Source organism: Equus przewalskii, unplaced genomic scaffold, assembly GCF_037783145.1.
Source record: "Equus przewalskii isolate Varuska unplaced genomic scaffold, EquPr2 ChrUn-13, whole genome shotgun sequence".
In the NCBI taxonomy this organism is placed as follows: domain Eukaryota; kingdom Metazoa; phylum Chordata; class Mammalia; order Perissodactyla; family Equidae; genus Equus; species Equus przewalskii.
Genome location: NW_027228750.1, coordinates 7889818 through 7916444, shown reverse-complemented (window position 1 = coordinate 7916444; position 26627 = coordinate 7889818). Strand labels below are relative to the sequence as shown.

Sequence of the window (26627 nt, the reverse complement as noted above, 5' to 3'; positions counted from 1 at the left end):
TCTCATATCAGGAATTTTATGGTCTTATGGGAAACCAGGCCCACCTGGCTGGATTTTCCAGATTTGATAAATCGTAAATGTGGGGAAAAACCTCAAGAAATTGGGCTGATCTTCAATATATGCATTTACTTCTCTACAAATCCCTTATTAAAAGTCTATTTCAGGGGCTGGCCCCGTGGCCCAGTGGTTAAGTTTACACACTCCAGCTTCAGAGGCCCAGGGTTTCGCTGGTTCAGATCCTGGGCGCAGACATGGCACCACTCATCAGGCCATGCTGAGGTTGCATCCCACATGCCACAACTAAAAGGACCCACAACTAAAAATATACAAGTATATACCAAGGGGTTCCAGGGAGAAAAAGGAAAAATAAACAAAATCTTTAAAAAGAAAAAAGTCTATTTCAGGTAAAGTCAAGTCAGCATCATGGTGGAATGAACCCTTCCCTTGGACTCTCCCCTCTAAGATATAACCAAAAGGACATTCATACACCAACAGAGGACATACACACATCGCAAAAGACGTCTGGGAGACCCTTGCAACCATATGCCTGAAGGTGGTGGAGGGGCTGGATCCTCTGGAGGAAGTGAAAGCTGATCCAGAGGAGCTCCGTGGAGAGAGATGTGCTGTGGTGGCAGAAAGTGCTCAGGTGAAAAGAGCACCCCGTCCCTCCCCAATACTCCAGTCCCAGAATCTTCCAGAGCACTGTGTGAAGAGTGTGGCAGCCATGGAAGGAAAATGCGCAGGTGAGAGAGGCACCCCACCCCAGCCCGGTACTTCAACCCCAGAATTGTCTGGAGCATGGTGCAGAGAACTTGGCAGTGGTGGTGGAGAAAGGGAAAGTGTACAGTTCTGCAATCACCCAGAGCTCCTTACGGAGAGACAAGCAGGGGCTAAGGGAAGCACTGGGGAAGGAGAGTACTCCTCCCCCTGCCCAGTGCTCCAGATCTCCCACTGATCAGTCACTCAGAGAGAAAAGCAGTCCGTGGCAGGAGTTGGGGAGCCCTGCTCATGCTGGGCCCAGAATACACAGCGCCTGATCCCCATCCTCTGGTGGTACATGGCAGCTGTGACCTGATAAGAATACCATAAGGAAGCAAAAATCTACTCCATCAAGCAGTGCCAGTAGGTATATTAAAGCTCCAGACCAGAGGGAAAGTGACAAGTACCCAGAAACAAACCCTGAAGGAACAGAAATCCATAACCTAAAGAACAAAGAATTCAAAACAGCTATCATAAAAAAAACTCAATGAGTTACAAGAAAACACAGAAAGACAAATTAACAAATTCAAGAGCCTCTTCACAAAGGAGATTGAAACCATAAAGAAGAACCAGTCATAATTGTTGGAGATGAAAACCACAATGGATGAAATAAAGAAAAATCTGGATTCCCTAAACAACAGAACTGATAATATGGAGGAGAGAATCAGTCAGTTAGAGGATAATACTACAGAAGTGCTTCAGAGGGAGGAGAAGAGAGAACTAAGACTAAAAAGAAATGAAGAAGCTCTGAGAGAAGTATCTGACTCCATCAGGAAATGCAACATAAGGATTATAGATATTCCAGAGGGAGAAGAGAAAGAGAATGGAGCAGAAAGCTTGTTCAAAGAAATAGTAGCTAAGAACTTCCCAAACCTGGGGAGGAGCTGGAAATCCATGTGAAAGAAGCCTCCAGATCTCCTAACTTTGTCAGTGTAAAAAGCCTCACTCCAAGGCATCTAGTAGTGAAGCTGGCAAAAGCCAAGGACAAAAGAAATATACTAAGGGCAGCAAAGCAGAAGAAAATAACTTACGAAGGAACACCTATCAGGCTTTCAGCAGATTTCTCAGCAGAAACCTTACGGGCTAGGAGAGAGTGGAATAATATATTCAAAATCCTGAAAGACAAAAACTTCCAGCCAAGAATACTCTATCCACTGAAAATCTCCTTCAAGTATGACAGAGAAATAAAAACTTTCCCAGATAAACAAAAGCCAAGGGAGTTCATTGCCACAAGACCCTCCCCCCTACAAGAAATCCTCAAGAAGGCCCTCATACCTGAGAAAATAAATAGGAAAGAGGCTACAAAGCCCTGAGCAAGGAGATGAATAGGTAGGCAATAATCAGAAAAGGGCAGCTCTCTATCAGATCAGGTGAGTAAACACCTAACTTTAACATCAAGAATAAATAAAAGGAAAGCACCAAAAAAATTATCTCATCTTTTTAACCACAAACTCATAACACAAAATGGAAAATGATATGACAATAATAACTTAGAAGGGGAAGAAGAAAGGGATGAAATCAGTATAGTCTAAGGAAATAAGAGGCTATCAGAAAATGGACTATCTCAGCTATGAGATTTTTTATACAAACCTAAGGGTAAGCACTAAACAAACAATTAGAACAGAGACATTCATGATAAACAAGGAGAAAATGAAGAAAACCAACAGAGAAAACTACCTAATCAAATTGGTAGTCTGAAATACACAGGACAAAAAACAAAGGAAATGCAGAAGAACCAGGAAATGTGCGAAAAGACAGCAGTATTAAGTTCTCATATATCAATAATCACTCTAAATGTAAATGGATTGAATTATCCAATCAAAAGACACAGAGTGGCAGGATGGATTAAAGGACAATACCCAACAATATGCTTCCTCCAGGAAACACATCTCAACTCTAGAGATAAGCATAGGCTCAGAGTGAAAGGATGGAAGACAATACTCCAAGCTAAAGGCAAACAAAAGAAAGCAGGTGTTGCCATATTTATATCAGACAAAGTAGACTTCAAGATAAAACTTGTATAGAACAACATAGAGGGGCAGTATATAATGATAAAAGGGACTTTTCACCAAGAAGACATAACACATATTATAAACATGTGTGCAACCAAGACAGGAGCACCAAAGTACATAAAGCAACTATTAACAAACCTAAAAGGAGATATCAATGACAACACAGTAATAGTAGGGGACCTCAACACCCCACTTACATCAATGGATAGATCATCCAGACAAAAAGTCAACAAGGAGATAGTGGATTTAATGAAAACCTAGACCAAGTGAACTCAATAGATATATATAGAGCGCTCTATCCAAAAAGAGCAGAATATACATTCTTCTCAGGTGCACATGGAACATTCTCAAAGATAGACCATGTATTGGGAAACAAGGCAAACCTCAATAAATTTAAGAAGATTGAAATAATATCTACTACCTTTTCTCACCATAATGCTGTGAAACTAGAAATCAACTACAAGAAAAAAGCTGGAAAAGAAACAAAAATGTGGAGACTAAACAACATGCTACTGAACAACCAATGGGTCATCAAAGAAATAAAGGAGAAATCAAAAAATATTTGGAGACAAATGAGAATGAAAACACACCTTACCAACTCTTATGGGATGCAGCAAAAGCAGTCCTAAGAGAGAAATTTATAGCAATACAGGCCAACATTAACAAACAAGATAAAGCTCAAATAAACAATCTTAAACTACACCTAACAGAATTAGGAAAAGAAGAACAAACAAAGCCCAAACTCAGCAGAAGGAGGGAAACAATAAAAATTAGAGCAGAAATAAATAAAACTGAAACAAAAAGACTGTAAAAAAGATCAATGACACAAGGAGCTGTTTCTTTGAGAGGTTAAACAAAATTTACAAACTCTTAGCCAGACTCACTAAGAAAAAAAAGAGAGAAGGCTCAAATAAGTAAAATTAGAAATGAAAGAGGAGAAATTACAATAGATACCACAGAAATACAAAAGATTATAAGAGAATATTATGAAAAACTATTCACCAACAAACTGGACAATCTAGGAGAAATGGATAAATTCTTAGACTCCCAAGAATGAATCAAGAAGAAATAGAGAAACTGAATAGACCAATCACAAGCAAAGAGATTGAAACAGTAATCAAGAACCTCCCCAAAAATAGAAGTCCAGGACCAGAGGACTTCTCGGGAGAATTCTACCAAACATTCAAAGACTATTTATCACCTATTCTTCTCAAACTATTCCAAAAAAATTGAGGAAGATGGAAATATTCCTAACACATTCTACAAGGCCAACATCACCCTGATCCCAAAGCCAGACAAAGACAACAAAAAGAAGGAAAATTACAGGCCAATGTTGCTTTTGAACATAGATGCAAAAATCCTCAACAAAATATTGGCAAACTGAATACAGCAATACATTAAAAACATCATATACCATGATCAAGTGGGATTCATATCAAGGACACAGGGATGGTTCAACATCCACAAATCAGTCAATGTGATACACCATATTAACAAAAGGAGGAAGATTGTCTCCATAGATGCAGAGAAAGCATTTGATAAGATCCAACATCCGTTCATGATAAAAACTCTCAATAAAATGGGTATAGAAGGAAAATATCTCAACATAATAAAGGCCATATATGACAAACCCACTGCCAACATCATACTCAATGGGGAAAAACTGAAAGCCATCCCATTGAGAACAGAAACAAGACAAGGGTGTCTACTCTCACCACTCTTAGCCAACATAGTAGTAGAGGTTTGGGCCAGAGCAATTAGGCAGGAAAAAGAAACAAAGGGAATCCGAATAGGCACTGAAGAAGTGAAACTCTCGCTCTTTGTAGACATGATTTTATATACAGAAAACCCTAAAGAATCCATTGGAAAACTGTTAGAAATAATCCACAACTACAGCAAAGTTGCAGGATACAAAGTCAACATATGAAAATCAGTGGCATTTCTGTACTCTAATAATGAACTAACAGAACAAGAACACAACTCCATTTACAACCACAACAAAAACAATAAAATATCTAGGAATAAATTTAACCAAGGAGGTGAAAGACCTATACAAAGAAAACTATAAGACATTACTGAAAGAAATCAATAATGACATAAAGAAATGGAAAGATATTCCATGTATGTGGATTGGAAGAATAAATATAGTTAAAATGGCCGTACTACCTAAAGCAATCTACAGATTCAATGCAATCCCAATCAGAATCCCAATTACATTCTTCACAGAAATAGAACAAAGAATCTTAAAATTCATATGGGGCACCAAAAACCCCAAAAGGCCAAAGTACTCCTGAGAAACAAGAACAAAACTGGTGGCATCACAATCCCTGACTGAAAAACATGTTACAAAGCTACAGTAATCAAAACAACATGTTACTGGTACAAAAACAGGCACACAGATCAATAGAACAGAAGTGAAAGTCCAGAAATAAAATGACACATAGTCTTCAACAAAGGAGCCAAGAACATAAAATGGAGAAAGGAAAGCCTCTTCAATAAATGGTGCTGGGAAAACTGGACAGCCATATACAAAAGAATGAAGGTAGATCATTATCTTTCTCCAAACACAAAAATAGACTCAAAATGGATCAAAGATTTGAAGGTAAGATCTGAAACCATAAAACTTCTGGAAGAAAATATAGGCAGTACACTCTTTGATATCAGCCTTAAAAGGATCTTTATAAGTATGATGTCCACTCAAACAAGGGAAACAAAAGAAAAAATAAACAAGTGGGACTTCATCAGACTAAAGAGCCTCTGGATGGCAAAAGGAAACAAAGATCAAAATGAAAAAACAACCCACCAACTTGGAGCAAATATTTGCAAATTATATATCCAACAAGGAGTTAATCTCCTTAATATATAAAGAGCTCACACAACTGAACTACAAAAAAAATAAACAACCCAATCAAAAAGTGGGCAGAAGATATGAATAGACATTTTTCCAAAGAAGTTATACAGATGGCCAATAGGTGCATGAAAAGATGCTCAACATCACTAATCATCAGGGAAATGCAAATCAAAACTACACTTAGATATCATCTTATGCCCATTAGAATGACTAAATCCCAACACAAAAGATACTAAATGTTGGACAGGTTGTGGAGAAAAGGGAACCCTCATCCACTGCTGGTGGGAATGCAAACTGGTGCAGCCACTTTGGAAAACAGTATGGAGATTTCTCAAAAAATTAAAAATAGAACTACCAGATGACCCAGCTATCCCACTACTGGATATTTATCCAAAGAACTTGAAATCAACAATACAAAGAAACTTACGTACCCCTATGTTCATTGCAGCGTTATTCACAATAGCCAACACATGGAAGCAACCCAAGTGCCCAATGACTGATGATTGGATAAAGAAGATGTGGTATATATATATACAATGGAATACTACTCAGCCATAAAAAAAGACATAATCGTCCCATTCACAACCACATGGATGGACCTTGAGGGCATCGTGTTAAGCGAAATAAACCAGAGAGAGAAAGATAAAACACCGTATGATTTCACTCATATGTGGAATATAAACAAACTTATAGACAAAGAGAACAATTTAGTGATTACTGGGGAGGGGGATAGGACACAAGGGGTGCAGGGGCACATTTATATGGTGTTTGACAATTACTAATGTACAAATGAAATTTCACAATGTTATAAACTATTTAGACCACAATAAAAAAAAATTTTTAAAGTCTCTTTCAGCTCGCTGGGTGAGATTTAACAAGAAACCCTCAGCAGTGCTTACATATTTCTAGTCTGTAATTCAAGAGAAGTTCCAACTCCCTAATTTTCTTTCCAGATTTTCTCTTAGAGCTTATTTGCTCTCCATTAATACCCAGATACTAGAAAAGTATTTTGCACATACTGGGTGCTCAGTAAATTTATTTTTTAAAGCTTTTGACATCGTAAGAGAAGGGAGAACTTTTTAAATTTAAAACCAGGCTGGTTTGAAATTATAGTTTTTTCTGATTCCTGAGTATAGAGTTACCTTGCCATCTCCTTAGTTTTAGGAGACCACTCCATCTCCAGACCTCACCCTGAGATCCACTGGTCTCTTCACCTCTAGGCAAAGTTGGAGATTCTGCCAGGTCCACTAGTCTGCTCTTTGTGCTGTTTCAGGTTGCACCACCCCTGCTCAGTCCACGGAGCCAGTAACTCCTGTTCCCAGCAGCAGGAGCGGAAGTGGGAGAGAGACCGGGAGCAGCGGTTCTGGAGGCAGCTCTGGCGGCAATGGATTCTGTGCCAGCAAAGCTGATGGTCTCTATCCTGTGGCATAAAAGAGAAATGCCTCCTGGCACTGCCTGAAAGGAATCATATACCAGCAGAACTGATAGGCCAGGCTTGTCTTTGACACAATCTGTTTTATCGTTGCAACTGGGCACAAACCTGACCCGTGTCTCAATTCCCATGGGTTCTGAACAGTCTCCTTTGCTTAGCACATCTTGCTGCCACCTAGGGTTCCATAAAAAAATCCATCAGTCAAAACATGAGTGTCCTTGGTTTTAAGTGATTTTGGAGGAAACCTTTCTAGACGTGAAAATACAGGCTGTATGCGGGGGTGGAATGGCGGAAGATAGTATGAGGGAGTGGTGGAGCCAACAACCCCAGTCTAAGATAGTATGAGGAAGTGGTGGAGCCAACAACACCAGTCTTCTATCTGCCTGTGTTGATCTGCATGAAATTTGGAGACTGTCAGGAGGAAGTGTGTGAACGTTTGGTGGTGGGATAAGATAAGAAGACGCAGAAGATAGGTCTGTAACCTGGTGACCATCTTCAGGAAGGAGCCAAAGTGATTCCATGGGGCTTGGGGGCACAGGCTTGTTCAAGGAGAAGAAGGCCAGGGCATTCTCTTTACATCTACTGAGGTCTCAGATCTGGTCCAGCGCCTCTTGGATTGGCAGCTTTGGGAAGATCTGTGCAGTGGACTCCTTTTGGGGTGTCTGTCCAGCCCTTGGGCCAGCAGTATCCCTTTCTCAGGAGACCGCCACCATCGTTGAAACCATAGCGGTGGTCACCACCTGCTGTGTTTGTACTGTGTCTCCTCCCCTGGCTTGGCTGATTGACTGGGGTCGACGGTAGACTCAAGAGGGCCAATCAGATTATTACCCCTTGGAATCTGCAACAGAGAACAAGGAATGGCTGTCAGTCCCTGAGAGTGGCTTGGCCTGTAATATGCAAGCTAAGGGGCTATAGTGAGAGACTGAGGAGAAGGGAAAGTTGCCCTGGATGCAGAGCAATAAGACTAAAGGAGAGCTACAGAGAAAAGCCATGATGCAAGACGGAGAGAGACAACACTTACTGATGGCTTTCCAACTCTTAATTCTAGCTCTTCCCTGGGGCCCAGATGCATTTCTCCCTTTGGGTTCTGTGAAGCACCCTTATAACTATATAACAAATTCCTCTTTGCTGCTTAAGCTGGTTTATGTTTGTTTCTTTTATTTCCAACTAAAAGAATCTTAACTAATATAATAAGAATATAATGTCTCCTATTTTTTCCGGCATGCTTACTGTATGTCAAACTCTAAGTGTTTTACTTGTAATTTCTTATTTAATTCTCCCAGCAACCTTGTGAGGAAGATAATACTAATTCCAGGAAACTGAAGCGCAGAGGAATTAGGAAACCTGCCCAGCATCACACAGCTAATAAATTGCAGAGCCAGTTCCAAAGCCAGGCAGGCTGGCTCCAGAGCTCACAATCCTAACTACAACGTTTTATTGCCTCCCTTGACACAGACCTCAGCGTTCTCAGGGTAGATGGCATCACCGGTGGTGGTGATGAAACACAATCAGTTTTCTGTGTAGTGACCATTCATAAGCTCACACACTTATTGATTATTTACTATGCGCCAGGTAACGTTCTAGTTATTCAAGATATAGTGGTAAATCCACCCTTACAAGGATTATATTTTGCTGGTGGGAGTGATAGGCCATAAACAGGCAAACGAAGAAGTGCAGAAAGTGAAACAGTGATAGAAAGTCACCAGGGGAGGAGCGTATCTGAGTTTGGGCAGTCCAGGAAGCCCTCTCTGGGGAGGTCCCCTGTGAGATGAGCCTTGACATTCAAGAACAGCCAGTCATTTTGAGATCTAGGAAAAGTCTATTTCAGGCTGAGGTGCAATAAGTACAAAGTCCTTGAGGTGGAAATGAGCATGTATGTTAGAAAAAAGAAGACCAGTGTTACCATGAGGTATTGGGCACAGGAAGAAATAGGCTGGGGTCAGATCAAGCAAGGTCCTGAAACATGGTTAGAAGTTTGGATTTTATTCTGTGAAGCCATTGGAGGGCTATCGCAGAGATGGAGGGGTAGTGACATGATCTAAATTCAACATGGATGAGTTGGGGCTGGAATTGGGTTACAAAACATGGGAAAATAGCACTTATGGTGATTGTAGCTGATGTATTGACTTCTGAGCACTTACGTGACATGCCTTGGAGATTGAAGACATAGACATGGAGATTAGCGTCCTCAATGAGCAGATGAAGGCAAGAGTAGGTAAAATTGGGTATTTACTAATGTAATTACATTTCTAGCCAAAGAATGATGAAGTCTGGAATAAAATAGAGCATAGGAATTTGGGGTAGTCTTTTAGGAAGGAGTTTCCCGTGTAGGTCACGATTAAGGAAAATAAACACCAAGGAGGGGATGTGAGGCCGTGGGGCACTGGACTCGGTGAAGGACAGGAAAGAGGCTGTTGACTTTGAGGAAAAGCGTCTTTGAATAACATAGTGGCCAGTAGCTAGATCAAAGTGGTTTCCCAGACTAATGCCTTTTCCAGTGCTATTATTTTCCCACAAAGATAAATTCTGTCACCATTTCTAGAATGCAGAAATTACTGCAGCCTAAAAAAGACTGGTGACCCCCCATTTTTCCTGCTACATTTACATATTTATTAGTCATACAAAAATGAGTGTTTACTGTGTACCTACTGTGTACAGAAAGAGGACAGGCACAATCCAGTCCCCATGACTGCTCTATCCTCACCTCCTAAGGCTCTTCTCACTCCCTCCGCTTAACCATGTTGATCTGTTTGTACTGTTTCTGCAATAGTCCGGGCTTGTTACTGCCTCAGGGCCTTTGTACAAACTAAAATATTCTTTCCCCAGATTTCCATTTGACTTTCTACCTCACTTCCTTCAGGCCGTTCCTCAAAGCCACCTTCTGAATGAGGCAATTCCTGGCCATGCAATTTAAAGTTGAAACCCCCGTTCTCCTTCTCCCCCTTCTGTGCTTCCTTTGTTTTTCCTTGGCACCTATCAATGATATACCTGATATACCATACATTTTACGTATTTACCTCTTTTATTGTCTGCCTCCCCTACTAGAATTAACCTTTGTGAGAACAAGGATTTCTGTTCACTGCTTTATTCCTGCCTAGGGCAATACTCAGCATATTACAAGAGTTTAATAAGTACTTGTTGAATGAATAAATCAATGAAGGCAGGAAGGGTGATAGGAACTAACAAGTTGAGTATCCCAAACATTGGACTAGGTACTTTATATAGGTTATCACCTGCATGGTGAATATTGTCCTCATGTTACAGGTAAGGACATTAAGATCTTGTGAGGAAAACTTGCCTAAGATCAGGTAGTTAATAATTAGCAGAGCTGATTGGGCCTTTCTGGCTTCCTTTACATCACAGTGTTGCCTCACAGAAGGCAATGTCACAATGAATTGAAGGAGGACTCCAAGGGTGGGGCTGTTGTTTAGCAACCAGTCTTAGTTACACCCTTCATTTTCCTGGTTAAAGTCCACTTATGAGAGCGGTGACTCATGGAGATATGATATGAGAGGATCAGCCTTATTGAAAGTCCCTCTGAGAGAGAGCTCTGGTCCAGAGCTTCTTGGAGATCTTCAAAATCCATGGCATCTACCTGAGAACACGACGGACAAAAAATTCACACCACGCTTGACCCAGCCATTCCTTTGGAACTTTCCTAATGGTAATCATGTTCTTGGACTCCAGTACATGTATGAAAACTGATCCTTCACTACTGGAGTCTTAGTGGAAAGGGGGGCTGTGTGCACAGGATTACCTAATGGCCCCGATCCAGGCAGGGATGGAGGCAGTGCTCCTCTCACCAAGTCATGAGCCTTCACAAGGGTGGCACTCATTCAGATGAAAGGGCACCATTTTTTTATTTGCACAAAGGTACCCATGGAGTTGGCTGTAGCCCTGGGCATGGAGGTGGCAGACTGGAAGTGCATTAACACTTGTTAAATACCAATTATAGATTAGTCACTTGCTGTGCAATATTTGTACTGTGTTATCTCCTAAATTCTCATGGCAGCCCTAAGAGGGAAGAGATGATTAGTGCCATTTTATAGATGAACCAAGGCTCAGGTAGCTTAACTTCCACAATGTCATGTAGCTAGTGAATGACAGACCAGTACCTGTTGGAAACCAGTTCTGAGGGGCTTAAAAGCCTGTGTTCATTCCTCTACCATCAGATGAGAGAGGCTGGTATTTAAGAAAGTCTGGAAAGTGGGATTTAGAAAGTTATTTTCCTCTCCTCTGTCTCCATTCTCAAGACACACCCGTCCTCCAGCAGAATCTCTATTCTCTGGATTGGAGTTCTCAATCCTACTCAGACCCAAGTCTTGCTTTGAGTAACAAATTATTTTGTAACACGTCCTTTATTATCCTAAAGTTAAATTCGTGGATAGCATAACCTACCACACATAATTTCACGAACAATGTAATGCCATAATTGTAATGTAAAGGAGAAAAAATAATTCCTAATAACATAACATGCATTTCAAGATATAAGTGCTCAGATATGACTACTTGAGGAGACAATGAAGTGGTCAGGTGTTTGCACCATGTAATGAGTAAGTCTAGAATTAAGAGAGAAGGTTAAATGTCATTCCATACAGTTTAGGAAAATAAAGGAGCAGAGTTATAAGTGGACACCAGAACAAAGACTAGTGTTAGGAGAATCAATAACACTCCAGACTTACTGGTTTCTGATGACAGAAAAAGGTAAATAGCTTTAGTTAAAATAGGGTTAATACTCGACAAATTACAAACCATCGAAGTAAAAAAAAGGAAAGGGATGTGACTATGTTATACCTGAAAAGAAGTAAGTAAATAATGTTAATGTGCTTCCTCTAGAGTTGCCAGATTTTTTAAAATACACTATTTTATTGGTCTATCATGCATACCAAAAAAGGCCCAAATCATAATAATATGAACAAATTAATGCAATACGCAAGGTGGACTCATTGTTGTAAGCAGTAGCCACTTAAAGAAATGGAGCATCGCTGTCACTCTGAAAGCCCTCCTCACGTTCCCTCGCAGATGCTCCTTCCATCCTCCTTTACAAAGGTCCCCCCATTCTGATTTCTACCACGTAGATTAGTTTTGCCTCTTTTTGAACCATATGTAAATTTATTCATGCAGTGTGTAAATGTTCATGACTAAGTTATTTCATTCAACATTGTGAGATTAATCTATAATACTACATGTGTAGGATTTTGTCCATTTTAATTGCTGTATAGTATTCCTTTGTATGTCTAGTCTACATTTTTTTCTGTTTTACTGTTAATGGACATTTGGCTGTTCCAGTTTGAGAATGGATAATGCTGCTTTGAATGTTCTTGTACAAGTCTTTTGGAACACAATTGGATGCGTTCCTGCTGAGTAAATGCCAAGGAGTAGAAATGATTATGTCATAGGGAGGTCTGTGTTCAGCTTCAGTAAACACCACCAAAGAGTTTTCCAAAGCGAATGTATCCATTTACACTTACACTAAAAGATAGCAGTACTAAGTGCTAGTCATCTTTATAATTTTAGCCATCAGGTGGGTAAAATTGTATTTTTAATTTGCATTTCCTTTATGACTCCTGAAGGTGATCATTTTTCATATGTTTACTGCTCATTTTGCTTTTTGGGGTTTTTTATTTTTTGAGGAAGATTAGCCCTGAGCTAACATCTGCTGCCAATCCTCCTCTTTTTTGCTGAGGAAGACTGGCCCTGAGCTAACATCCATGCCCATCTTCCTCTACTTTCTATGTGGGATGCCTACCACAGCATGGCTTGCCAAGCAGTGCCATGTCTGCACCTGGAATTCGAACCAGTGAACCCTGGGCCACCAAGAAGCAGAACGTGTGAAGTTAACTGCTGCGCCACCGGGCTGGCCCCTGGTCATTTGGATATTCCTTTTTTTCTTTCTTCTTTTTATTAATGTTTTATTGACATAAGATTGGTTTATAACATTGCATAAATTTTAGGCATACATCATTATATTTCAGTTTCTGTGTAGACTACCTCATGTTCACCACTCAAAGACTAATTGCCATCCATCACCCTGCACATGTGTGCAGTCACACCTTTGTCCCCCCCCTCCCCTCTTCCCATCTGGTAACCACCAATCTAATCTCTGAATCTGTGTGTTTGTTTGATGTTGTTGTTGTTTTTATTTTCTATTTATGAGTGAGATCATATGGTATCTAACTTTCTCCCTCTGACTTATTTCATTTAGCATAATACCTTCAAGGTCCATCCATGCTGTCGCAAATGGCAAGATTTCGTCTTTTTTGATAGCTGAGTAATATTCCATTGTGTATATATACCACATCTTCCTTATCCATTCATCCCTTAATGGGTACTTAGATTGTTTCCAAGTTTTGGCTATTGTGAATAATGCTGCAATGAATATAGGGGTGCATATCCCTTTATGCACTTATGTTTTCATGTTCTTTGGATAAACACCCAGCAGTGGAATAGCTGGATCATAGAGTATTTCTATCCTTAATTTTTGAGGAATCTCCATACTGTTTTCCATAGTGACTGCACCACTTTGCATTCCCACAAGCAGTGTGTGAGAGTTACCTTTTCTCCACATCCTCTCCAACACTTGTTATTTCTTGTCTTGTTAATTATAGCCATTCTGATGGGTGTGAGGTGACATCTCATTGTAGTTTTGTTTTGCATTTCCCTAACTAGTGGCTTTTCCTGTTTCTTCCTGTAGTTGATTTCTAGTTTCATAGCATTGTGGTCAGAAAAGATGCTTGGTATTATTTCAATCTTCTTTAATTTGTTGACACTTGTTTTGTGGCCTAGTGTTTGATCTATCCTGGAGAATGCTCCATGTGCGTTTGAAAAGAATCCATATTCTGTGGTTTTTGGATAGAATGTTCTGTATATATCTATTAAGTCCATCTGGTCTAATGTGTCATTTATGGTCAATGTTTCCTTATTGATCTTCTCTTTGGGTGATCTATCCATTGATGTAAGTGGAGTGTTAGAGTCCCCTGCTATTATTGTGTTCCTGTCTATTTCTATTTTTATGTCTTTTAATAATTGCTTTATATATTTAGGTGCTCCTACGTTGAGTGCATAGATATTTACAAGTGTTATATGCTTTTGTTGTATTGTTCCTTTTATCATTATGTAGTGCCCTTCTTTGTCTCTTGTTACATTTTTGTTTTAAAGTCTATCTTGTCTTATACAAGTATTGCTACCCTAGCTTTCTTTTCTTTGCCATTTTCATGGAGTATCTTTTTGCATCCCTTCCCTTTCAGTTTGTGAGTGTCTTTAGGTATGAAGTGTGTCTCTTGTATGCAACTTATATGTGAGTCTTGTTTTTTTATCCAATCAACCATCCTATGTCTTTTTTTTTAAGATTTTATTTTTTTTCCTTTTTCTCCCCAAAGCCCCCCTGTACATGGTTGTATATTCTTCGTTGTGGGTCCTTCTAGTTGTGGCATGTGGGACGCTGCCTCAGCGTGGTTTGATGAGCAGTGCCATGTCCACGCCCAGGATTCGAACCAACAAAACACTGGGCCACCTGCAGCAGAGCGCGCAAACTTAACCACTCGGCCACGGGGCCAGCCCCCCATCCTATGTCTTTTGATTGGAGCCTTTAGTCCATTGACATTTAAAGTAACTGTTGACAAGGATGCACTTATTGCAATTTTGTTACTTTTTTTCTGGATGTTTTAGTAGTTCTTCTCTGTTCCTTTCTTCTCTTCTTGCTCTCTCCCCTTGTGGTTTGATTGCTTCCTTTAGTATTACGTTTGGGTTCCTTTCTCAATTTTTTGTGTATTTATTATAAGTTTCTGGTTTGCAATTACCGTGAGGTTCATATACAATAACCTATGTAAATAGCAACTTTTATTAAGTTGATGGTCTCATAAGTTTGACCTCTTATTAAAAGCTCTTCTCTCTTACTCCCCTCCTCCAACATTTTATGTTTCTGATACCATATGTTACCTCTTTCTTTTGTGTATATGTGTCTGTTAACCTCTTATCATGGAAATAGATAATTTTAGTACTTTTGTCTTTTTACCTTCATATTAGCTTCCTAGATGGTTGATCTGCTACCTTTACTAAATATTTGCTTTCACCACTGTTTTTATTTATTTTTCTTTGATAATTTTCTAATTCCTATTTGTGGTCTTTTCTCTTCCACTTAAGACCCTTTAACAGTTCTTGCAAGGCTTCTTTATTGGTGATAAACTCCTTTAGTTTTTGCTTGTCTGGAAAACTCTTTATCTCCCCTTCCACTCTGAAAGATGACCTCACTGGGTAGAGTATTCTTGCCTATAGGTTTTTTCCTTTCAGCACTTTAAACATATTGTGCCACTCCATTCTAGCCTATAAGATTTCTGCTAAGAAGTCAGCTGATAGCTTTATGTGGTTTCATTTGTATGTAAGTTGTTGCCTTTCTCTTTTGGCTTTTACATTTTGATTACAGTGTGTCTTGGTGTGGGCCTCCTCCAGTTCATCTTGTTTGGTGCTCTCTGTGCTTCCTGTACCTGGATGTCTGTTTCCTTCCTTAGGTTAGGAAAGTTTTCAGCTATTATATCTTCAAATAGATTCTCTGCCCCTTTGTCACCCTCTTCTCCTTCTGGGACACCTATGTTAGTATTCTTGATCTTGTCCCAGAGGTCTCTTAGACTGTCCTCATTCTTTTAATTCTTTTTTCTTTTTTATGTTCTACTTGGGTGATTTCCTCTAGTCTCTTGTCCAGCTCACTGATCCTTTCTTCTGTATCATCTGCTCCATTATTGATTCCCTCGAGTGAATTTTTCATTTCCATTATTGTATTCTTCAGTTCTGATTGGTTCTTTTTTATATTTTCCAATTCTTTGTTGAAGTTCTCACTGTATTCATCTATTCTTCTCCCAAGATCAATGAGCATCCTTATGACTATTAGTTTGTACTCTTTATCAGGTAGATTGTTTATCTTGGTTTCTTTTAGTTCTTTTTCTGAGGATTTGTCCTGTTCCCTTATTTAGAACATATTCCTTTGTCTCCTTATGTCTATTTCTCTGTGCTTATATCTACTTGTTATGTAGATCAGCTATGTCTCCCAATCTTGGAAAAGGGGCCTTATGTAAGAGATTCCTTATGAGGCCCAGCAATGTGCTTCCCTCTTGTCACCAGTTCCAAATGTTCCAAAAGTGTCCCCTGTGTGTTATGGAAGTATTGCTCTTACTGCTGGTTCACAGGGAAAGTAGGCTGTCCCCCTGGCAGGCTGGTCATAACACTCAGCTATGTGTGGCTGCCATAGTCCCTTCAGTCACCTTATTGGGCAGTGCAGACCCAGCACAGTTGGCTGCAAGTTCTAACAGCACATTTATCTTGCAGTTTTTCTGTTGAGTGAGTATACCCCCAGCGTGGCTGGTTGCTAGGCTCAGGAGCTCACAATTGCTGTAGAGGCTGTTGTCAGCTCTCTCAGGAGTGCAGCTTGGTGGGGCTGGCCCCAGGCATGGCATCACACAATATTTTCAGGCTTTGGAATGTGTAGCAGATCCCCTATGTAGGTGTTTAAGAAGCACAAGTCTGCTACAGCTGACAAGCTCCACCACCTGCAGGCCCATGCACTCTGTCAATGCAGTTCTGCCCCATGTGCATGCCCCATCCCACTGAAGCAAACCCATTCACCCTGCTGAACAGGTCCCACACACCCTACCTATGTAGGTCCACAAGTTGCCTGAGGGCTTGCTGGTGGGTGGAGCCACTCCCTAGGATGGGCTGCCTGTCTTAACTGAGCTGGATTAAATTGGTGCTCTGGTGGGTGGGGCAGACTCCTGTGCTAACAGGCTAGGGGAAGAACTCCAATGGCTCCTGCCAGTGTCTGTTTCAGCATGCCTGTACTAGGTCACAATAAGGGCTGCCACCAATGTCTCAGTCCCTCAGGAGGTGATCCCAACTGCCTCCTGCCTCCATGAGATGCGCCCAGAGACCATCAAGTGAGTCTCTTTCACCAAACAACTGTGTAACTTTCTTTCTGGTGATTTTGTGTTGCTTTCCAGGATGTGTGAATTTGTGTGTGGGCCATTTAAGAGCAGGCTTTTCTTTCTCTTACGTTCAATAGCTTTTCTGGGGGTATTCCCCCTTGTTGTTAATAGCCAGCAAAGCTAGATATTATGATACTCATCTCAGTTGTGCTGAGTTCAAAAGCTGCTTATTATGGCAAAGCTCATCTGCTCAGATCCCCTACTCCTCCAGGGAAAGCTTCCTACCTTAAGATTGCTCCCAGTCACAAAGCACCATGGCTGGAATGTGGCTTTTTCATCTCCAGAAAGGTATTTCTGCCTCTTCCACCTCAATCAACACTACAGTTTTGTGGGGGTTCTTTTATCCAATTTCTGGTTCTCTCTCAGGGTTAATTGTTCTAAGAGTAGCTGTAAATTTGTCATGTCTATGGCAGGGAGTGAGTTCAGAGTCCTCCTATGCTGCTATCTTCCCAGTAATCTCTGGATATTCTTTTTCCTGAGGTGCCCGTTCAAGTCTTTTACTCATTTTTTATACCACTTTTTTTATCAGTCCTATCCAATGGCAATATAATGTGAGCAATGTGTTTAATTTTAAATTTTCTAATAGTCACATTTAAAAAGAGTAAAAAGAGGGGCCAGCCCCACAGCCTAATGTTTAAAGTTTGGTGCGCTTCACTTTGGTGGCCTAGGTTAGGTTCCCAGGTGTGGACCTATACCACTCATTGGCAACCATACCACAGTGGCAACCCACATACAAAATAGAGGAAGATTGGCACAGATGTTAGCTCAGGGCAAATCTTCCTCTGCAAAAAAGAAACATGTGAAGATAATTTTAATACTTATGTTTTATTTAACCCAATATATACAAAATACTATCATTTCAATATGTAACCAATGTAAAATTTATTAATGAGATGTTTTGAACTCTTGTTTTCATTCTAAGTCTTTAAAATCCGGTGTGTGTTTTACACTTGTACACATCTCAACTTTTACTAACCACATTTCAAGTGCTTCATAGTTACACATGAGTAGTGGCTACTGCATTGGACATTGCAGGTCTAGATGCTTTTTTGCTTATACCTTCTCCCATATCTTGGCTTGTTTTCTCATTCACCTAATGGTATATTTTTTAATTATTATTTTGAAACAGTTTCAAACCTAAAGAAAAGTTGCAACAACAGTACAAAGAATGCCCTTATCCCTTTCACCCAAATTCCCCAATTGTTGATGTTACTTTTCCCTCTCTCCCTCTTTCTCTTTCTCTCCATATCTATATATATACATGACATACATATATATATATATATATATATATATATATATATATATATATATATATGTGATTCTGACATGACGCCCCATCCTCCCTAAAAGCTCTTGTGTAACTCTCCCAGAGATTCTCTCCTACATTAAAACCATACAAGGCTACTAATCTGAAAATTAACATTGATGCAACACTACCATTAAACTCACAGACCCTATTCAAATTTTCCAACTGTCCCAACAACATCTTTCCTATCTCATGCAGGATCCTATCCAGGAATATGTGTTGCATTAAATCGTCATGTTTCATCAATATTCTTCAATTCAGAATAATTCTTCAGTGTCTCTCTTTCCCTCATATCCTTGATTGTCTTGGTATACATACATTCACTTTCTATTTGTTAGTCTTCATACGGAACATGTATTTCATCCTTTTACTGTTGTTTCTTTGGCACTTAAAGATACTATTCCATTGTCTCCTGGCTTCTGTTGTTTCTATTGAAAAGTCAGCTATAAGGCTTATTGTTGCTTCTTTAAATGTAACATGCCTTTTTTGTCCGGCTGATTTCAAGAATTTTCTCTTTTTGGTTTGTATTAGTTTTTAACTATAATATGATCAAGTAAGATTTTCTTTTTATTTGTCTTGCTTGAGATTACAGCATTTGTTAATCCCTAGTTCTCTGTTTTTCATCAGTTCTGAAATATTATCAGCCATTATCTCTTCAATTCATGTATCTACCACATTCTCTCTCCTCCATTCCATGTGGAATTCCAAATATTTGTGTGTTGGACCTTGTCATTGTTTCTCATCTGTCTCTTGCAATTTTTTTCTGTATTTTCTGTCCTTTTGTGTCTCCAAGCTTCAGTCTGAGTACTTTTTTCTGATTCATTTTCCATTTCATTCATTCTTTTTTTCAGCTTTTATAATCTGTTGTTAAATCCATGTGTTGAGTTTTTACTTTCAGTAATGGAACTTTTTATTTCTACAACTTTTATTTGATTCTTTTTTATTTCTTCTAAAATTCTCCACCTTGTCATTTAATGTCTTGAATAAAATTATCAGCTTTATACCCTTTGCTGAACTAATTTATTATTATTTAATCCAACAAATCTTTAAGTGAGATAAAAATCTTTTTAAAACATTATACCAAAAGTTGAATCTACTTATCCCCACTCAATTAGACCATTGCAACAGAGCAGGTGGTTTCCCGGAATAATTATTCTTCTAATGACCTCACATACAGTCAAATAAAAAACGCAGATAACTGTCTCATAAAGCTATAACTGATAGTCTCTGTAAACATCAGGCATCCTCTTGATGTCATAACTATGGTTAGAAATGTACCTGATGGGAACTGCTGAATTCTTAAAGTCTTCATCAAAAGTGGCCACAATATAAAACTTTGTCTAAGTATTCTTCTGTACTAAGAACTCACCTGCATACATTCCTTTGTGCATGATCATCATTCAAACATTGGATCCTTGACAATTCTTAGAGATACTTGAAATTCTGCCTTAACTTCTCAATTTTACCATTACACAATTGGTTATACAGGAAATACATGCAAAAGACAGACAGCCCATCTTTGATGGTACTATATTTGGATTGGCTTTAATGAAAAGCTGATAAACTTGTATCAATCAGGATACATGCGGGCCCAGCTGTATGTTAAATTAGTGACATAAACAGGAAGATTGATGGGGAAAACTTCTCTTTTCTTGAGTACACTGGGATCTTTATCAACTTTGATTTTAGAGACTAATCTATCTTTTTCTTTTAGCCTCTTACCTCAGAAGCCAAGAATTTGCTTCATGATCGCATGTATCCTTGCTTCCCTTTTGCTTCCTATGTTCACCCTGCAGTCTTGAGGCATCATCCAAAGTCTCAAGCCAAGAACAATTATTTTAAAGTCCATGTTTGAGAACTCCAATCTCTGGATTTCTTTGGATTTCTTTCTACTCTTTTTTTTTTTTTTCCATGAGTGGTTGTTTTATATTGAACGTCCAACATTTTTCACAAAAAAAATTATAAAAATTAGTTGAGGCTCTGGATGATGTCATATTCAGACTTGATTCACTTTTGTTTCTGGTAGGCAGTTAGGTTAGAAGCAGATTACCTCAATGCAGTTGAGGACTGAATTGATACAAAGCTGGACTTCAGGGTCTTTTTTAAGCTGGTCTATTTCTTATTTACCCTTATTCCTAGGGTTTATCTCTTTAGGGTCCCAACTAAAAGCCCATGGTGTTTTCCAGTCATGCTTCCATGGCCAACCTAATTTTTGTTCCCTAGCTTTCAGAGACTGTCTGTCCAAAGTTCTGCGCAAATCTTCTTCTTTTCAGCTAGCTTTTTAATTAGCACATATTCAAAGGGGACAATAGCACCATCTGTTGGGCTTACCACTTTGGACTTCCCCTCTCTCTGGGATCTTGGCCCTGCGTGTTCTTTCTTCCTTAGTATATCCCTGACATCTTCAAACATACATATTTTATTTAGCCCAGGTTTTCTGTCTTTTCTCAGCTGGAGGATTAGTCTGAAGCAAACCAGTCTACCAACAAGACAATGGGTTGCCATATTTTCAAAGTACTTTGTAAGGCATGTTTCATGTCATTAATAACATAAACACTGATTTCAAAAAACACTGTGAGTATCCAAAATATTAATGAAAGTGAAAATTATCAAACCAATACCAATATTTCTTTCCATTTTATTTACCATCAGTATTATTGCAACTATATTTTGAGTAGAGAGAATGCTTGGAGTAAATTATACAAAAAATTGAGACCGTATCTTTATTCCATTTAAGCTTTATTTCTCATACAACTTTCTCCATTATTACTGGGATTTCTGCATTATTTCTTATTAAAAAAAAAACTCTTTCAATGTTATTATAAAAGTCAAGCATAACCAATTATTTTTTGTAGAGTCCAGCAGGACATTTGAATGTTATGTAGGACATGAGACAATTCACTGTGTGACTGGGCAATTCAATGCAGGGAGGGTCCAGTCTCCTTGGTCCATTGACCAGGAGCATACCTCCAATAATATTTCACAAGCAAAATGCTTCCACAAGTTTCCAAAATATCCTCTAGGATTCAGTATCACCTTTTCTGTAAACCCTGCATAAGATCTATAAAATCATCCTGGCAGACAGTGCTAGCCCAGGCTATGTGTGGACCCCAGGGTCAACCTTAGAGGCCAAAGGGTAGTATGGACCAGTCACTGCGGTCTTGCCTCCAACACCTGACAACTCCTAAAGCCACCCTAAAACCAAGTGAAAACAAGTTAGTGTTAATACTCAGGACAAAGGTAAAGAAGGCAACACACACCCTGACATTTCTTCTTGGGTTAGGATGATTGCGCTCCCCAGCTGGCTGGATATTATCTTCAGTAATAATAACCCCTTGTAATTGTCACCTACCAAGTATTGGCAATTCGGAGCCAGGCACTGAATGGCTTTAATTCTGTTATCTTAACTCTCTCAACAACCCTATAAAGAGGAATTATTATTCCTAATTTAGAGATGAGGACACTGGGACTTAAACATTTAAGTGATTGCTTAAGATTTTTAAACTATTCAGCACTTCTGTTATTCCACTGCACTCTTACTGCTCCACTCAAGGCTTCCAGCCCTTTTAAAGCCTCGTGCTCCACTTAGGGGTAGAAGGGGGCAATCTGATGGGAAACACTTGAGAAAAAGAAAAATGAGTCTAAAAGGGGCCTAATATGGAACTATCTAGGCTCCACTCGATTCCCAATTCCCCTGCTTAGGGCGCTGCCCTGGGAGCCCATCCCCACAGCCATCACTGCAGCGGCTGCGTTTGTCTACTTTCTGATCCCAGCAGACCGGATTTCGAGGCATTCGGCACCGCAGTGTCCCTGCCTCAGCAGCACATCCCCGGTGGCCCAGTCTCCAAAGCCCTTCTGCCCACCCCTTCACCCCCGCAGGCCCTACAGCCGCGGGTCCAGCAAACCCTCTACCCCTACCCCGGCTGCAGGGTTCACACTCCCCTGGGCTCCTGGTCCCGGAGGTGCGAGCTCCTGGCCCAATAGTGGCTCTTCTCGCACCCCAACTAGCTGCGCAGGCGCGCTAGGAGCCACTCCCCTTGGGGAGGGCCGCAGCTGGGACTCGCCTGGCCCGCCTCCGTTCCCTTGGCAACGCAGTACACAAATGCTAGCCTGGCGGCGCACCGGCGCTGTGCTTCAACAAAGCAGGTGAGGAGGGCTGCAGGAGAGGAGTCAAGAGTAGAGGGCAGGAGGAAGAGTGCGGAGGCTAGGAAAGAGAAAGCAGTAGGGAGGATATAGTTCAATCCCCTTCATGGAGTTCGGTCTGATTCTGTTAAGAGCTCGGTCGGACCCAATCCTTGCTCCGCCTCCCACATCTCGCCTGTCCCCCGTGTGCTCACTTAGACAGAGCAGCCTTCCTTCACGTGGAGTTTCTCCTCTCTCTTGATCTTCAGAGACGCTGGTTGGCAACTCCTTTGGAACGCGTCAACAGAGGAAGCTCTTTCCCCACTTCCATCCCCCAAACTTTTTGGGGAACAAGTTTCTCCCTCTTAGGGGAGCACCCCACAGAGGGCCTGGAAGCTACATGGCAGATGTGAGTATTCACCTTCCCTTGGGTGGGTCTTAGTTCCTCGGCTGTCTAAGGATACCCAAGTTTTGTGGAACAAAAATTCTATGGGATTTCTGATCTTCAGGGTCCCAACATGAGAAGGGGTCCTGGTCATGTGCAACCAGCTGTCAGGGCCAATGTTAGAAATTAAAGGACCTTGCTCCTTCCTTTGAACCCCCACCAAATGCAAGCCTTTGCTTCATATAGTCCCCACTCCATTCCCACCTCCAAAGGGCTGTGAACCAATGCCAAACCCTCCCATTACTCCAAACCTGGATTGTTGAAGTGCTGGTAGGTCAGTTTATGAAATAATATGATCAGACTGACAGTTGTATAAAGCAAACATAGTTCTGTGGGGCTCAGAGGATGGGATTCACTGGAAGGCAGAGAAATATCATTTACCTATCCAGCCACATTCCTTTGCAGAGTTACCTGTGTTACACGTTATTTATATAATTGTTTACCTGGTCTTGGCTAAGAGGAGTCAAGAAAGAAAAAGCAACTTCTGCAGAGAAGATTCAGATAAGAACATTCTAAGTTACTCTGTTTTGATGACTGTAATGGTCTCTGTGTTTTTTTCCTTTCTTTCTATTTTTTATACTACCCAAAGATGCATGGCTTGGCATACAACCTCTCTAAGATCCCGACCAGTAGAAAAGGATATACTTTTGGAGCTAGAACAGCCGTGAGGTTTAAGCCAATTAATAAGGTGAGAAATGGCTGAAAGTGCATACATTTTAGTGTGATCCATGTTTTTGCATCGGAGAGCAAAAAGCAGAGAGAGGGAGGTTACCTAAAGAATATGCCCTGAAATTCAAGAAAAATAGACATTTAGGCAAAAGCTATTAAAAAGCCTGTTGGAAAAGCTTGGGTATTACCATTGCACATGTGTGTGAGTGTCCTGGGAGAGCGGAAAACAATTCTTGGAAGAAATTGTGCCAAGATAGGGCTTCAGTGCTGAGACACCTGATGCTAAAATACTGGAAGCTTTGTTTATATGCATCATATTATCAGCTAAAAAACAAATTCCAACTTTTCCACCCTTTCATGTGATTGGATTTCAAGTCTAAAAGTCTTTAGTGTAGGCTTCTAATCTCTTGTTGGCCATTGTCCTGACACTTAAGCTCAAGGAGAGGGGTGCTGGCTCTAAAAATATCTCTGAGTGGGATGGTGGGGGTAGCAGCTGCAACAAGTTACCTTGGTTCTCTGCCCTAGGCTTATTTCTTCAACCTAAGCATTATGTAACTCTAGGTAGCTGAACCACACCCTTATCTTGATCTTGGTTTTCTACCTACTGTAGATCTGTTTTTAAGCTTCAGGTGGTTAAACCATAGCTGATACATGACCAAGAAGAGGATGATTCTGATTTTTTCTACTTAGAAGCTTTCTATGTATCTGTGTCACCCTCTAACATATTGATCTTTTTCTTGGAAACAGGATATGACGCCTTACCCAGGCATGTACCAGACAGTAACTCCTCGGGAGCAAAAACACAAACAAAATTTTGCTCCATTTAATACCTTGTTGCCTCGCTTTAGGACATGCTCAAAGGACACTTATGATCCTGGGTATGTCTGTCTCCTCTTTTCTGGTGCACTTCAACAAAGAGCAATAGGAAAGAAAATACCAAGAAGGGGTTACATCCAAAGCATGCCAGCCAAATAAGAAACCACCCTTCTTTGAAGATTCAGCCTCTTGTCCTCCAGATCTCTGACATTATAGAATTGTAAATCACAGTGATTCACTCAATAAATATTCATAAATGTGCCAGGCAGTTTTGCATGTTCCAGAGATTTTGCATTAAACCCATCACACAAGGCTCCCGATTTCTTGGAACTTACATTCTAGAGTCCAGATAGATGAGAAGCAAATAAACAAGAAAATATCAATAGTAATAAAGAAAGTGACCATATAATTTATTAGTCAGACCAGGACACTTCTGAGAGTGACAGGGTGCCTGATTAATACTTATACCAAGACAGTAGACATAAACTAAGACTATCACAGACAAACCAGGAAGTATGGTGACCTGATGTGCTATGAAGAAAATCAAACAGGACAACGATATGATACGGAGTGAGAGACCAGAGGCTACTTTAGCCAGGATTGTCAATAAAAGTTTTTCTGGGGAAATGACACTTGATCTGAAATCAGAAGGACAAGACTGAGCCAGCCTTGTGAAGATCTGGGCCCAGAGCTTCCCAGGCAGAAGGAACAGCAAGTGGAAAGGCTGTAAATTAGGAAGGATTTGGTGTGAGGGAAAAAAGACAACTAGCATGGCTGGAGTGTAGTGAGCCGGGGAGGAAATGGGAACAGAGCAGAAGGGGCGGGGCTAGAGTATGCAAGGTTTGTAGACCTAGGGCAGTGTTAGGAAGCCATTCAGAATCTATGGAATTGTAGGGCAAAGGTCAAGGTCTTTCTGTTACTGAGAGAAACCCGAGGATCGGAAACGGAATTGAATGTAACTTTTTCAAGGTTGCAGTAAGGAAGTGGAAGTGTTGAATCTTGACCCCCACGTCCACTCTAAGTGTTATCTCCACCACAGCAAAGAGTCTACACCAAAAGACAAAGTGGTATGAACAAAGGCAATTAAAAAATAATCCCATTGTCAAAATTTAATTGGTTCTAATTTGCTGCCCCTAGATTGCTGATAGATTAAATTATCAGTGTACTTTTATCCCCCCTTTCAAATCGTGGGCAGTGCTCATTCATCACTGTGGTAGATCTCTTTTGTTACTCACCACTTCTAGGATCTTTTGGTCTCTCAGCTAAGGATACTGAGTTGTGGAAATGTTTTTTTAAACTCGAGTCAATTTTTATTGTAACTGGATGTCAAGACTAGATATCTTTAGCACTGAGACCTAATTAGAAATATACTAACAGGCAAAGGAACCTCACACTTGCCCAACATTAAAAAGCTAATTAGTCTGTTGCTTTTCCCAAGGAGATAGGACTAGTTCAGGGATAGCTGTGGTACTGATGGGGTTCATATGTGGTCACTAACTCATTAGATATGATGTTTTGTATTGTTATTTCTAGCCCTGGCGCTTACAACCCAGAGACTAAGCCACCCAAAAAAATCACCTGGCCAATGAAATTTGGATCTCCAGACTGGGCTCAGGTTCCATGTCTACAGAAAAGAACTCTAAAAGCTGAGGTACTAAGATTGGACTTCCGTAGAGCACTCTATTAGTACTTACATATGTATGAAGGGTTCTTAAACGGGAGTCTGTGAGTGAGCTTTAGGAAGGCCTTGTTCCCATGAAGTTATATGTGCAATTTTGTGCGTATATGCATATGGGGATCTTTTTGGAAAGTTACACTATTTCCTTAGATTTTTAAAGGTGTGTGTGACTGAACCAAAGTCACATTTTCTTATTTAATCCCTAAATAATCTTCTGTAGTAGGTACAGGAGAATTATCTCTGTATGATACAGGGGGAAACTGAGGCTCAGATGGAGTAAGTGACTTGTGCAAATTGCTCAGCTTGAGTCTAGATCTCGTGACTCCCGCATCAGTGCTCTTTCCATCACACCGCTTGAGTATTAGGTTATCAGGAAGGTGCAGAGCATTCTGGGAAAAACACGGATTCTGGGGCCAGACCGCCTGAGTTCAAATACTAGCTCCACTGGTTACTTGCTGTGTGATCTTGGGCAAGTCACTTAATTTTTCCTAAGCTTCAGTTTTCTTATCTTCAAAATGGGTATAATAGAATCAGTCTGATAAGGTTGTAAAGATTGTGAGAAT

The 26627-nt window shown here is 40.3% G+C and overlaps 2 protein-coding genes across 5 annotated transcripts in view; both read left to right on the top strand.

Moving 5' to 3' along the window:
• CHIA (chitinase acidic) overlaps window positions 1-8148 on the top strand; it is a 33486-nt gene extending 25338 nt beyond the window's left edge. The window contains 1 exon segment of the mRNA XM_070608026.1: window positions 6896-8148. Within this exon segment, the coding sequence (XP_070464127.1) occupies window positions 6896-7107 (212 nt within the window). The 3' untranslated portion in view covers window positions 7108-8148.
• A 2293-nt stretch (window positions 8149-10441) lies between these two features.
• CIMAP3 (ciliary microtubule associated protein 3) overlaps window positions 10442-26627 on the top strand; it is a 21284-nt gene continuing 5098 nt past the window's right edge. Inside the window, exons 1-5 of one of the 4 annotated variants that reach the window (XM_008515220.2) lie at window positions 10442-10718; window positions 22726-22865; window positions 23491-23589; window positions 24318-24448; window positions 25920-26037. In XM_008515220.2, the coding sequence (XP_008513442.1) occupies window positions 10562-10718; window positions 22726-22865; window positions 23491-23589; window positions 24318-24448; window positions 25920-26037 (645 nt within the window). In that variant the 5' untranslated portion in view covers window positions 10442-10561. Of the gene's footprint in view, window positions 10719-16809; window positions 16978-22725; window positions 22866-23490; window positions 23590-24317; window positions 24449-25919; window positions 26038-26627 lie in introns of those variants that run through there. The other 3 variants (XM_008515222.2, XM_008515221.2, XM_070608022.1) reach the window with 3 other exon arrangements.